Source organism: Camellia sinensis, chromosome 2 (assembly GCF_055761805.1).
Source record: "Camellia sinensis isolate YWXY chromosome 2, ASM5576180v1, whole genome shotgun sequence".
Classification (NCBI taxonomy): domain Eukaryota; kingdom Viridiplantae; phylum Streptophyta; class Magnoliopsida; order Ericales; family Theaceae; genus Camellia; species Camellia sinensis.
This window is the reverse complement of record NC_138962.1, coordinates 157,982,023-157,997,218: the sequence shown is the minus strand read 5'-3', so window position 1 is coordinate 157,997,218 and position 15,196 is coordinate 157,982,023. Positions and strand designations below refer to the sequence as shown.

Here is a 15,196-nt window from a genome sequence, read left to right as displayed (position 1 = left end):
TTTCACACACTTTTTTTCCTTTTTCTTTCCAAATTCGTCCCTAAATCCATGAACCAAACATAGCCTGAAGATGCCCATGAAAGAAAAATTAAGATTTTTTGGGTAGAATTTATGATTTTTGTAGTGAAAGTTATGAATAACAAAGTTATGGAGTGCACTAAATTTTTTTTTCTACCTAAGGTGCATACCATATGTAACATTTTGCGGGTGCACATCAAGGCTGGCTTTGGAGACATGCTGATCAAGTGATCCGCTTTGGGCCTCCGAATTTGGTTGACAAAAAGACTCCCAAAAAATGTTTCTTATTATACTAGTTTTTTTTTCAAAAAAAAAACTCATTGATGTGTTGAATTATTTGAAACTAATAAATGATTATTTCCCAAATGTATGGATTGTGTATAAAATATTGTTGGCTATAATTACATTCAGTCAACTATGTAATGAGAAATATTCAATGGATTTAATTGACAATGTTAATAGACAAGTTGGGCAAAGCAAGCTTAATTAGCAATTTTGCAACTAAAAATGTGAAAATGATGATGCTTTTAAGTGTTACCTTATTATAGTTTGTTCATTTTTTATTAGGTACTCTGGATTAGATTATTTGGATAATTAATTTTAAGCTATGTTTGAATTATAATCATCTTAAGACATAATGAGAATTTGAATGTGATTTCGTATTCCCATGATTCTAGTGTTCGAGGAGTCTCATTTCTTATAAAAAAAAAAAAAACACATCACGTCTATCACAAGTTCACTCAGAATAGTCGATATGTTCATATGGCTAATAATATGAGTTTTATACTCAGCAATACGAAAGTTCAAAATAAAAAATTAAATTAAATTTTAAATTAAATTACAAAAATTGGTCTGATTGTGCCCAAAAATAATTCAAAATCGGTTCATAATACAAGCCTATTTTAGGATGTCTTATATATATGTATGTATCTGTATTACAAATATGCTTTCAGTTCAAGAAAGGTTAGAATCGTCCCTGACGCACATAGCCTTTCCCATACACAAATATGGTTCCCAAGAAGAAAATTGTATTGGAAGTTCAAATGATGAAATTTGGTTTCTTTTTAATGAGTTTATACTCTTTTTTGTGGGTGGGTAATGAGTTTTATAATCAACAATACAAAAGTTCAAAATTAAAAAATAAATAAATTTAAATTACAAATTAGCCCGATTATGCCAAAAAAGAATTCAAATCGGTTCATAATAAAAGCCTATTTTAGGGCATCTTTTGTTTATTTTTAAGGGCAAAATTCATTTTACTCCTTTGTGATTTCGTCACGGAACACTTTACCCCCATATGATTCAAATATAAACAGAAATCTCCTTTATGATTTTGGACTAAAGTGTTACGGTTAGTTTTCCATTAAAAATACTACAAGAAAAAGCAGAATTGGCGACTACACCCCCTCAAATTGAGAATGAGCAATGCAAAAGTGTTAAGTTAAAGTAAAAAAATTGAATCAAATGTCAATAATACCCTCATATTCATCTTATTCTCCAGATTAAATCTTAATCATATTTAAACCCTAACCTTAATTGTCGTTTTTCATAAAAAAATTTAATTTAATTTCAAATATTATTAAATGAGCAATTGGGTTAAAAATTAAATAATAGATTGAGGTAATGTTATGGTAATAAATTAGATTATTTAGGTTAATTTATGATTTAATTTATTTATATATGTAAATGTTTGATTTAAAATGTTATTTAATAAGAAATTGGGTTAAAAATTAAAAATTAGATTAAGGTAATTTTATGGTAATAAATTAAGATATTTAGGTTAATTTATGATTTAATTTGTTAAATTTATATAAATATTTATATTTATATTTATATGTCTAATTTAAAATTTTATTAAATAAAATAATTTTAATAAATTAGGGTTTTTAGTTTAATTTATAATTTAATTTGTTAAATATATATATATGTTTAATTAAAAATGTTATTAACAAAGGCAATTTTATGATAATAAATTAGGTTGCTTGGTTTAATTTATGATATAATTATATATATGTTAATTTTAAAATTTTATAAAAATTAAAATGAGATTAAGATAATTTTAAGATTTAATTTTATGGTAATAAATTAAGGTGTTTATGTTAATCTAATGGTTTAATTTATGGTAATTTTATGTTAATTTCAAATGTTATTAAATAAGAAATTGGATTAAAAATTAAAAATTACATTAAGATAATTTTACAGTAATAAATTAGAGTGTTTAGTTTACTATGATTTTATTTGTTAAATATGTGACTATGATTGGAAATTAAATATATTACAGAAGAGAGAAAAATAATATACCATAAGAGTATTAAGGTAATTTTGTCCTTACTTTAACAGAGTTAATTTTGTACTTTAGTCCAAAATCATATTATATATATATATATATATATATATATATATATATAAGATCTTATATTAAAAATCTACTTTTAATTTTAGAAACGCTAGGGCCGGCCAAAAAAAAAAAATTATTAGTAGTTCAAATGACGAAATTTGGTTTCTTGGTTTCAGACTCAGTTTAAAATTTCAAGTCAAAGGTCAAATGTGAGTAGAGTTTTAAAATGTAACATAAATGGCAAGTTGTCCTTAACACTCATAACTAATTAAGCATAAATTATACCTAGACTTATGATAGGCTTCCACCAGCCACCTTATTCCTACAACCAGCTTCAATGGAAAGTGACTTCTATGTTTCAACAGCCACAACATCAATTACACTCCTTTACATTTAGGCCATGTTTGTTTGGGTGCACATGAGCTTGGGATTAGACTAATAGTCCAATAAAATTATTAATCCGATGTTTGGTTAAACAATTGAATTACGGACTAATTATTTTAAACTTGACTATTAGTTAAGATAGGATAGATAATCCAACGGATTCGTAGTCCTAGGACTATTAGTCATGGGAATGCTAATCCAGTCCGTCCAAACAAACATGGCCTTAGTCCATAATTAATGAGATACGCAAGGGATTACCGATAGAAAATAAGATTTGACCAAGAGACTTTGGTGACTACCAAAAAAAAAAAAAAACAAAATGTTTATGTTGATATGATAAATGAGATAAATTCATGAAACTACAATGGATATGACTTCAATTGCCTACCCTTCCAAACATATTTTTTCTAATCTTTATCTGTTGGAAAAAATGGTTTTATATAGGCATATTTTTTAACCCATTTTGGGTGAACCCCAAACGTCTTTTGGGGTGGGTTCGAAGAGGTGATGTGTTCCTTGCCGCGTGGCAAGTCACACGGTGAAGACGGAACGTTAAAACCATTTATGAGTGAATGGAAAGTTAACGTCGTTTTAGGGTGTAAACATTAATTTTTTAGACAAAATTCTTTTGATTTTTTTCAATAAAAATTAGTGTGAGAATTTAATTTAAATATAAATTTAAATTTAAATTTTAGTTTCCTGAATGTTTCCTAAAGTTTGTAATTTAAATTTAAATTTAAATTTAAATTTTGGTTTCCTAAAATTTTTTTACCTTTTCCTTTATTAGATTAAACTATTTAAATAGTTTAATAAACATATTCAAATTGTTTGAATTTGTTCCACAAACAGCTTCTTAGTTTAAACTATTCAAATAGTTTATATTCCATCAGTTTTAAATCTTTGTCCAAACGGTTATTTTGTTTTATTTGTTTAAATATAAAAAAATAATATTGTTAAGCAAAGGTCCGTAACTGTTTGGAGTGTTAACAGGTGCAACCTGTTCGGGCTAAGTGCAGTGCCTATATATACCCTTGATTTCCAGCAGTTCTACAATCCGAAGATTAGTGATAATTGGTTCCTTTTTTGTTTGTCCAGATTTTATCTGATCTTCATTCTAGTTTAGGATAAATTTAAAGAGAGTATTAGAACACAAGGTTTGGTTCGCCGAACAAATTTATTTGAAGTGCTTCTATAAATTTGTGAAGATCATTGTATCCTGGGAGATAGACGTCATTCAACCGTAAGCACCGTAGCGGGGCGAATCTGTCTTAAGGACAGAGTGTCACACACTCGACTTGGTCTTAATTTTATTTGGGTTCAATAAATAAATCTGGTATGTTATTTATTTGTTTTGTTTGAATTTATTTCAGTTTATTTTATTTACACAGAAGATTGTTCCAACATTATCAAATTGGTTTCCCAAACATAACTTTAAAAACCAGGAAAAGAAAAATTATTAAGTGCCCACATTCAGACTTTTCATAATTTTTTTGAGATTTTTGGTCAAAACTACCTCACAATAAGTTTTCCTACATTAAGAACATGCTCAAAACTTTTGTCGTGCATATATAGACAAATATTCAAAAATACTCAAAACTAATTTGGCTTTTCAAACTTTAAAATAGCAGATACGTTGTTGTTTAGACTTTTATTTTTGATGAAATTAGTATTTTTGGAATCCTTTTGTTGAACATGAAATTCTCGGAAAAAATAAAAATAAAAAAATATAGTGAAATTTCACTGTACAAGCTAACAATTAACAAAGTAATTGTAGAGTGAAATTTTACTTTCTGTGTTAATTAACACTTAAATGACCACAGTAGGGAAAAAAGAAAAAAAAAAAAAAAGAAATTGTTTTCTCAACAAAAAAAATATTTAAAATAAAAAGGCAGTTGTAAAATGATGAATAAATACAAGAGTTAAATTTCAGTCAGAGTGTAGAAGTTAAAGAATGAAATTTCATCACCATCACTATATTTTCAAATATAAGAAGAGAAAGAAAAAAGAAAAATGAATTGCACCTCTTCTACAGCAAAGAACAATGGTGGCTTTCCCACGGACATGAACCAAGGATGAAAGACAATGACGGCCCTTTGCTTCCATTCCATGCATTTTACGCCGTGTTTTGGTTTGGGAATTTAAGAAGGGAATTGGAAATAGAAAGGAAAAATGTGTATTGGTTTGGGAATTTAAGAAGGAAATTGAAAATAGAAAGGAAAAATGTGTATGAAAGTAAAAATATAAGTATATTTTATTTACATTTTACCTGTTTTTTTTTACTTTTACTTTCCAAATATATTCTTTAAATCCCCCAACCAAATACAGTATTAAAGGAATCTTGATATGTTGATGGAACAGAACCATACCCATAATGATCAAGGCCAGTAACTGTTGCGGATCGTGGGCACACCAGGGGACACTCACAAGCAAAAACACAAGAGTTTTAACGTGGTTCGGCAAGCCGGCCTACGTCCACGGGAGCAATGTTGTTATATATCAACAAATGGAGGAGATTACACACTCTCAACTCACTGTCTCTCTATATAACACACTCACTCACACTCTCTGACAAACAGAAAATAGCTCTCACTAGCTCTCTCTGTTTTGTGCCTTCCTCTCAGCAATGTGTTTTGCCATTTGCCCTGTCTACAACTCACCATCACCATTCCATTTTATACACCTTGGAGTAGGTGGGAGTGCCATTGGGTAGCCTCCATGCTTGACTTCGGCAGCCTCCTTCTTTGACATGGTTGGTAGCCTACTTCCTTGTTGACCAACCAAGGTGTGTTCACAAGACAATTTCCCCTTCACATGGGGTGAATTCAACAAATCACCCCCTCAACCCATGTGAGGTGATCCACTGCACACACTGCTGCTAATCTTGTCACGCCCAAATTCAACAAAGTCTGCATCTCTTCACTGAGATGCTTGCACCCCCTTGCCTGGAGTGCCCGGCACCCCCTCACTGGGGTGCCATGCAAAGCTTTACTTTGCAACTCTTTGAGATGGCATCTCTCCCTTCCATCCAGTCTTGGAGAGATCCCAATATGTCTCTAATTCAGGAGCAAAAGAAACTTTCTTTCCTGGGACATGCTTTGCTGTCTTGGTCTCTTTGCTCTGAGCTGTCTTTAGAATTGGCCGCAATGGCTCCGTCTTGTGCACCTCCGAACTGCCTCCATGCGTTCTTGTACACTTTGGTTGCCATGTCTGCTGGGCCCTATGTCTCTTCTGTGCATGTCTTGTACGTCTTGCCCGGTAAGTGACAGTAGCTCCGTCTGTCACAACCTTCTCCACAAGCCTGTACAGATTCCCCTCCAGTCGTCCATGTAGCATCACCGTATCTCCATGGATGACTTTGAGATTTCCTTTGCTAGATGTGAAGCTATAACCTTTCATGTCTAGCATACTTAAGGAAATTAGATTCTTCTTCAGTCTTGGCACGTGTCGGACTCCATCCAACGTGAAAATTTTTCCATCTTCCATTCTCAGCCGTACTGTTCCCATGCCAACAATCTTACTCACAGTGTTGTTAGCCACTCGAACAATACCTCCATCCTTGGCTTGGTAGGTAGAAAAAAGTTTCTTATCCATGCATATATGATATGTGCTTCCGGAATCTAAGATCCAGTCAGGTTTCGTCATACTCGACGAAACTGTAAATGCATACTCATCCTTAGCATTTACTGCAGCAGCGACATTTGATGAGCTCGCCTGTTCCTTTTGTGCTTTGTCCTCCTTGAGCTTTGCACAGTCTTTTATGAGGTGATCCTCCTGATCACAGTAATAACACTTTCTCCTGAAGCCTGACCTTGATTGCGAACGTCCTCTTGATTTGGATCTACCCCGTCTATCATTGGACCTACCTCTGCCTTGCTCATTTTCTGAGGCAACCATGGCATTTCCTTCTGGGTGTTTGCTACTGCTACCTTCCTGTTTCTTCATCGACTCATGAGAAATGAGCGTAGCAATCACCTCATCCAGTCCAAGAGCATCCTTCCCGTACAATAGAGTTGTCCTGAGATGCTCATATGATGCAGGTAGAGAGACCAGCAAGATCATAGCCCTATCTTCCTCCTGGGTCTTGTCTCCAATGGTGTCCAATTCCATTGTGATCCTATTGAACTCGTCCAGATGTTCTGTGAGGTTCGCACCTTCTGGCATTCTAAGTGTATATAGCTGCCTCTTTAGAGATAACCGGTTTGTCAAAGATTTTGACTTGTACCTCATCTCTAACTTTGCCCATAGCTCCGCCGGATCTACTTCACTGATGACTTCCCGGAGTGTGTTGTTCCCGAGATACAACTGAATTGTACTGTTTGCCAATTCCCTCAACTCCTCCCACTTGTCATCCTTTATGTCTTCCGGTTTGTTGGACTTTTTGAGAAGAGCTTTCACCAGACCTTCTCGTGTTAAAATGTTTTTCACCCTTTGCTGCCACAGGGTAAAGTCATTACTACCATTAAAAGGCTCAATCATGAAACTTGCGCCTTTTCCTGCCATTGTAAATTTCTTCCCTTTTTAAAGAAATTTCGATGTAAGAATCTGACCGTACGGATGGGTCCGGAATATTTCAAATAGTTGGAACACACTATTGGGTCGCCAAAAACGGACTCCGAATGGCCTAGATCTAGCCAAAAGAGTTTGAATGCCTCCGATTCAAAAACTAACCGTACGGATGTGTCCGGAATACTCCAAATAGTTGAGACTCACTATTGGATCGCCAAAAACGGACTCCGAATGGCCTAGATCTAGCCAAAACAGTTTCAACGGTTCAGATTTGCTGAATCTGGTGCGCCTGAGAAGCACCAGATAATTCCTCCGGATTGGCAGGTCAACGGCTCGGTCAACGGCGCAGGCGGCGCGGTCAACGGCGGCTTGACGGCTGGTCAACCCGGCTTGGTCAGCGGCTCAGGCTGACTGGGCTGACACGTGTCTGACACGTGTCTGACACGTGGCTGACGTGTCGGCTGACGTGGTACGCGCGTGTATTACACGCGCCTTCCCCCACTCGTCTTCTTCCTCCGTCAGCGCGTGTGGCGCGTGGATGAGAGTGGGACCACGCGCCGGGGCCTAACGGCGCGTGTGGGCGCGTGTCGAGACTGTGACTCACGCGCCAACTTCTAGGAGCGCGTGAGGGCGCGTGGAGAGGCTTCTGGGCTCTGTTTTTGCTGTTCTGGACTCCTCTCCTCCTGACCTTCCTCCTGGTATGCTCAAAAGTGGATTTCGACCACTTCGAAATCTGGACACTTTCGGAAAAAACTCGATTTTTCTCCACCCGGGCTCTGATACCAATTGTTGCGGATCGTGGGCACACCAGGGGACACTCACAAGCAAAAACACAAGAGTTTTAACGTGGTTCGGCAAGCCGGCCTACGTCCACGGGAGCAATGTTGTTATATATCAACAAATGGAGGAGATTACACACTCTCAACTCACTGTCTCTCTATATAACACACTCACTCACACTCTCTGACAAACAGAAAATAGCTCTCACTAGCTCTCTCTGTTTTGTGCCTTCCTCTCAGCAATGTGTTTTGCCATTTGCCCTGTCTACAACTCACCATCACCATTCCATTTTATACACCTTGGAGTAGGTGGGAGTGCCATTGGGTAGCCTCCATGCTTGACTTCGGCAGCCTCCTTCTTTGACATGGTTGGTAGCCTACTTCCTTGTTGACCAACCAAGGTGTGTTCACAAGACAATTTCCCCTTCACATGGGGTGAATTCAACAGTAACCGTAGTGAGAAAAGATCATATTGGAGGACTAGGCTTACCACGTTGAAAGCCAGTGACAGTAATGAGGGAAGAAGATTAGATTGGCGAATCAAATTTTCAGTCGTTTCACTCTCTCTGTCTAAAAAACAACTCATTGATTGGCACTTTTACTAAAGAAAATTAATATATATATATATAGGGGCAAAATTGTCCATAATTATAATACAAGAAAAAATGTCTTTTATCTCCACAAAAAAAAAAAAAAAATTGAATAAAGAGACTTTATCCTTCAAAATTTGTTCGAGTGTCAATCTCCCATTACAATTCTATTTTGATGGACTTTTGACAGACTTTTCAAATATTTTTCCATAATTTTATTTATTTATTTTGCTTTGTTCAAAAAGTTATTTATTTTAAAGCACACTCAAAAGGATTGCACTCAAATAACTTTATCTCAATAATGAAATGGCTATAGTTATAATTAGCTAGGTCCATCTTATAAAATTCATCCTTGCTTGAATATATTGAGCAGCAACGTTACATAATCAGAAAACTTAATTAGAAATAAGGTGAATTACTCTAACAGTTTCTATAGTTTGGAACTAATATCATTTTAGTCTCTGACTTTTCAATTGTGATACATTCGACCATGAATTTTGAATTTTAAATCTTATTTCAAATAAGAACAATTGAAGTTATCATTACTCAATTTGAAGGGCAAAGTCGTCAATTTGATAAAATATAAACTAATTTGACAAAAATAAATGTCAAAAAAATGTTTTTGAATTTTTTAAAATAATTTCTACCCACCAAAGATAAAATTATATAAAATTAATAAATCTTTTAGTTATTTATTTTTTTTTACCAAATTAATTTTTATTATGTGTTTGGATGATGATCATGTAATAAGTGGTCATTATGTTTTTAATGTGTAATCAATATATTTAATATATAAAATATTTTTAGTTTTGGATTTTTTGATTTGATGGATTGATTTAATAATGATATCAAAGTTGTCGCCATATTTGACTATTAAAAAAAGAAAAACTAATTTAATGAAAATAAAAACAATCACCCATTACATGATCATCATCTAAGTACATAATAAAAATTAATTTTATAAGAAAAATAAATAAATAAATGTCTAAAATATTTATTAATTTTACATAATTTTATCTTTAGTAGGTAGAAATAATTTTTTAAAATTTTAAAATATTTTTTTGATATTTATTTTTGTCAAATTAGTTTATATTTTATCAAATTGACAACTTTGCCCTTAAAATTTAGTAATAACATCTTCAATTATCCTTATTTGGAACATAATTGAAAATTCATGATCAAATATGTCATAATTGAAAAGTTAAGGATCAAAGTGACACAAAGCTCAAACTACAAGAACCGTTAGTGTAATTTGCACTTAAAAAAATAAAAAATAAAAAAAACTATCCACAAAGTAAAATAGCAAACTACATTGATGGTAGGTGCGACTCACATCCTACTAATTTTAAATTTATGCATACCACTCGGGGATAAATCTCAAGATAAAATTTTAATGGTTCCTAATATAGATATATATTTTTTTATTGAGACGTGCGTCATGAAAAATTCAAGTTTCTAATGTTCATAAAAAATTGGTTTGGCTGTTTTTGCGAAGTGATGATAAAATGGTCAATCAACTAAATTTTATGAGATTGGATTGTAAATCTATTGGGTATATCACTTTACTTTAGTTGGGAGATCAATTGGCTTATTAAAAAAATTTAATTTGATTTGGAATTAGTTATAATATATTTTTAATATATTATATCTGACTTTTGAAGGTCTAATATATATTTAATAATCTGTTTGGTAATAGCTATGACTTTAATAAAAGGCCCAATCAACAATATTTTTTTGATATTATCTTTACTTTTCCGAAGTGGGAGAAGCGGCTAATTGATCATATATTGGTCGATGTGTGCTTGGTATTGCTAATCTTGATGCTGTGTTCATTTTCAATTGGTGGCTAGTATTGGTGCAAAGCTTTGTGCTTTGTTTGTTGCTAGTTTGCTTGGAAGTTTTGGTTATGTTTTGGCCTTCTTTCAAAACATCGTTTGGTTCATTATTTTAGGTCTTGTTCAATTCTGTTTTGAAAATTTTTATTTATCTATTTGGTGAGGTTCTTCTTCTTATTTATTTGTAATTATTTGGAATTTCACCTAAGGGTAAATTACGAGACCATTCATGTCTCGTTTGTAATAGTTTGAAAACTCTTAGTTGATAGTGAAATTAGATTTCGGTCTCATTAATATACCTCACATTGAGAGAACACGAAAAAATTCTTGTATCGTTGATTTAATTTTTTCCCGTCAATTTTATTTTTATCGATTAATTTACTTGTGAGAAATCATCTATTTTCCCTAATAAAATCCCACCCCACTGGAAATGCTAACGTATTAACAATCACAAGAAACTCTTCGTCCTATATCCTTTTACAATCAATCAAGATTTATATGAAACTTGTCCAATTGTTAATCCAATTCCATATCTAAAAAAGGATAGTAAACATGGCAGAAGAGTGGACAAGTTATTCTAGTGTTAGTGGGCCATAAAATAACTTCTTGGAGGAACAGCAAACAGTGAACTGTCCTGGCTTTGGTACAACACTAAATTAATTTCATCCAAGCAGACTATGCTGTTGGAAATACTGATGAAGCAAGTAGGGGAAGGCGATTTCACAACTTTTTGTTGGTCCCACAATTGAGTGACACTTATTGTATGCATATATGCAAAACACTTCAATATTATGGATATGAATTCAGTTGTTCTTAAACATGGTGATGTGTTTGTATATTCAGTTGGTTGGCCCCCTCTCTATATATTGTTTTTCCAGCAGGACATTGCATGTGTTGATGGTCAAATCTCTCTTACATTCTGGTTTTGGACTGTGTGGGAACGTCTACAGAGGGATTACTTGGATTTTGGGCTCCAAACAACCAATGCTTTTTTTGGGTCATCAACAAATGGCAAAATCACTCCTAATAAACAAATAACAATTGGGTTTTCTGCCTTTCTAAAAAAAAAAGCAAAAAAGAAACAATTGGGTCTTGTGGATCCAAGGCCCATTGAGAATTAGGTTGCGCCACCCTTGATTTGCATGTACGGGGCAAAGGTGGTGCAGTGAAAAAATATCAGATTCCTTGAAGTCAACCAAGGTTATCAATTCGGGATTGAGTCCTTGGATCCCTTTTCCCAATCCTCCTCCTCCTGCAACACGGGACAAAAAGAAGGAAAAAAATTATTTTCCAAATTTTTTATATAGAATTTTTCACCTACATTTTAAAATGATAAATCCTAATACAACTACATTATTCTATATATAATTTGTATATACTTTTAATAGCTTGAATATCATTATTAAAAAAAAAAAAAGAAAGTGCGTGAAGGCTTGAGAGAGAAAGATGGAGATTTTTGCACGACTTGTATTATGTTATTTTTAAAATAAAGTTTTAATGTAATAATGATATGACGTTATTATTAATAAATAGTATAATCATTCAATTCCAAAATACCATATAGGAAGGTGAATTTCACCACGTAAATATGAGTACTCTATCCAACTCAATCAACTAACACGTGCATAGTATGATACATTATACTTACGTGTCAATAATGATATGGTGTCACAATTGCAATGATTTTTTCTCAAAATTTATTAGTGATATTGTCACATATGGCATTACCATTAACTCTATACCTAATCCAACAATAAAAGAGATGACATGTTTTTATTTTTGTAAAATAATATTATAAGAATAATAAATAATTCTTGGGGGCAGAGAGGGGACAACAAAATGATAAAAAGTAAAAGTATTGATGAGATGGAGATCAAAGGAAAGACCATGGGTATGGGCTTTCTCTAGAATTCAACAAAACTTTATAAATATTTAATGAGAAAGAGAGAGAGAGAGAGAGAGAGAGAGAGATGATGATTGATGAGAAGGATAAAAGGAGAGATGGAGATGGAGATGGACTCTTGACCTATGTTGGCCTCTTCTCCAACACTGAAAGTACTTTGTAGACAGAAGGGGTTGTTTGAGACTAAGAAGTGGGAGATCACATAGCATAGGTGTCGACTTCTGCTCCATTAACACACACAATTTTCTGTAGCTCTCTTCTGCAACCCTCTTCTCCTTTTGTTCCACCTCTCTCTCTCTCCCTCTCTCCCCTAAGAAGAATGGAAGGAGATGAAGGAATACCCCCCATAATTGAAAGGAGAAGAAAGTTCAAGAGAATTTGTGTGTTTTGTGGTAGTAGAGCTGGTTACAAATCTTCATTCAGTGATGGAGCACTTGAGCTTGGCAAGCAACTGGTATATATATCATCCTAATGGTACCCTAAAAAGTACATAAAATTTTCATTTATTTCCATCTTTGTACATATTTGTCACGTTTAGGAGATTTGGTATGGTGATCAAGTGATGATGATGTTGTTTTGATCTTAGGTTGAGAGAAAGATTGATTTGGTCTATGGTGGAGGAAGTGTTGGTCTAATGGGTTTGATCTCTAAAACTGCTTTTGATGGAGGCTGCCATGTTCTTGGGTATATACTTTTCCTTTTTCTTTCATATTAAATAGATGATTTTCCCCCTTTAGATTTAATTAAGAAAATTTACTTATATCTTCATCTTTTGTTTGTACATGTAGAGTAATTCCTAGAGCTCTTTTGTCACATGAGGTGAAAAGTTCATCCCTTGTTTTGATTTTGTTCTTGATTTTGATTATATATATTTTTTTCTTTCTTTCAACTCTTATCTTCTTGCTTGTGAAGGAAAAATAATGAAATCTATATGCAGATATCAGGAGAATCCGTAGGAGAAGTAAAAACAGTTTCAGACATGCACCAAAGGAAGTCAGAAATGGCGAAACATGCCGATGCTTTCATTGCACTTCCTGGTAAATATTATTAAAATTAAACTTATTGATAAAACAGCACATATACCACCATTGTTTCTGAAACTTTGATATTTTCAGGTGGTTATGGAACCATGGAAGAATTATTGGAGATGATTGCTTGGTCTCAATTGGGAATTCATGAAAAGCCGGTATATATGATGCGTTTGTATATTACCAATTCCTTTAAATTTCTATTTTATCATCATTGATCCATTCTTTTTCTTTCTTTCCAAACTTTATGTAGAAGATATATATTTTGAATTTTTATTTTTATTTTTTCATTTTCAATTTGTGAACAGGTGGGGTTGTTAAATGTTGATGGGTATTATAATAGCTTGCTTGCATTGTTTGATAAAGGAGTGGAAGAGGGCTTCATACAAGGTTCAGCCAGACATATTGTGGTTTCAGCAGACACAGCAGAAGAGTTGATTAACAAAATGGAGGTACAAAATAGAAATATATTTAATACTCTCTCCCTCCCATTTTGTTGGCCAATTATTTTATTTTTTATTATCTCAAAATGCATGTCTACTTTAAAAAGTCAAAAGTTTAAATTTAAAAGTTTTCAAAATTAACCCTAGAAAGTAATTATAAAAATATTTTAAAATGATAATAGAAGGATATTTTTAAATTAATTTTTTTAAATTTAAATTCAAAGTGTATTTACTATGTTTTTTTAAAAAATTTAAAATTTTTAAAAACAATGATGAGACCAAGAGAGTGTTAAAATAAATATATTTCAGTAGTTACAAAACCTAGTCCCCTATATTTTATGATATATATATATTATTTTTAGCTTGTATGTTGAATTATTGGAGAGGGTGACAAATGAGGGATATAGAAGAGAGTAGGGAATGATTTTATTATTTGGTTTAATTGTATGTTGCAGGAGTATGCCCCAGTCCATGACAGGGTAGCACCCAGACAAAGTTGGGAAGTGGACCAATTATTAGAGTCTACTACAAGTGGAGAAGCCCAAGAATCTTAGATCTTAATCACCCATCTGTATGTATGTATAACATATACTTATATGTCTTGTGTAGTGCCAATTTAATCAAAAGAAAAGGACAGCAAAAGTAGGCCCTCTTTCTCTCTCTCTTTCTCTCTCTAACAAGTGGGGAAATCCTAAGATCCCATATCTTAATCACCTATTTGAATAATTGACATGTATGTTGTAGTCCCATTTCCAATCAATTTAAGGTAATACATTATTCTCTCATTGTTATGTTGGCCATTGACCATGTCAAAAAAGCATTTAAGGTGAGACCAGGTAGGCTGTGGAAATGGATCTTACTTTTGTTCACCCATTTGATAGGTGGATTAATTTTTTTATTTTTTTTTTCTTGAATCAATAAAAAAAATAATATTGAGGGTTTAAGACTTGTAACAATATAAATATAAATTTTTAATTTTGTTAATTTAACCTTTAATCATTTAATTTATTTTTAATATAAATTATTTATCTATTTTCGTTCAGTAAAATTAATAAAAATAATAATATTTTAGTCATTATACTCAATATAGGTGTACGAAAAATGTCTAAAATACTATTTTTTATTAAGTTTAGCGATTAAAATAATATTTTTTTGTCAATTTTATTCATAAAAAATAGCTAGATGATTTAGATTGAAAATAAATCAAAAGGTTTAGAGTTTAAATTGATAAAATTAAAAATTAAAAATTTATTTTGTTGCAAAACTAAAACTTTGGATTTTAAAAAAAATAATTTTCCCCTTTCTGTTTTGATTAATTAGTTTAATTTTGGTATAAATACAGAAATCGAAGATAAATCCAAACACAAATAAA

General features: G+C 32.7%; 1 protein-coding gene across 1 annotated transcript; it reads left to right on the top strand.

Moving 5' to 3' along the window:
* Nucleotides 1–12,328: 12,328 nt before the first annotated feature.
* Nucleotides 12,329–14,609, top strand: LOC114318203 (putative cytokinin riboside 5'-monophosphate phosphoribohydrolase LOGL10). Its single transcript, XM_028265062.2, has 7 exons — nucleotides 12,329–12,807; nucleotides 12,940–13,037; nucleotides 13,142–13,172; nucleotides 13,291–13,390; nucleotides 13,469–13,539; nucleotides 13,690–13,833; nucleotides 14,280–14,609. The coding sequence occupies exons 1-7, from the start codon at nucleotides 12,673–12,675 to the stop codon at nucleotides 14,376–14,378; spliced, it is 678 nt and encodes a 225-aa protein (XP_028120863.1). The 5' UTR covers nucleotides 12,329–12,672; the 3' UTR covers nucleotides 14,379–14,609.
* Nucleotides 14,610–15,196: the final 587 nt, after the last annotated feature.

Coding starts and splice junctions, on each gene's coding strand:
- LOC114318203 (XM_028265062.2), top strand. CDS start 12,673: ATGGAAGGAGATGAAGGAATACCCCCCATAATTGAAAGGAGAAGAAAG. Junction 13,038..13,141: donor GGAGGCTGCCATGTTCTTGG/GTATATACTTTT, acceptor TTGTACATGTAG/AGTAATTCCTAGAGCTCTTT. Junction 13,540..13,689: donor TGGGAATTCATGAAAAGCCG/GTATATATGATG, acceptor ATTTGTGAACAG/GTGGGGTTGTTAAATGTTGA.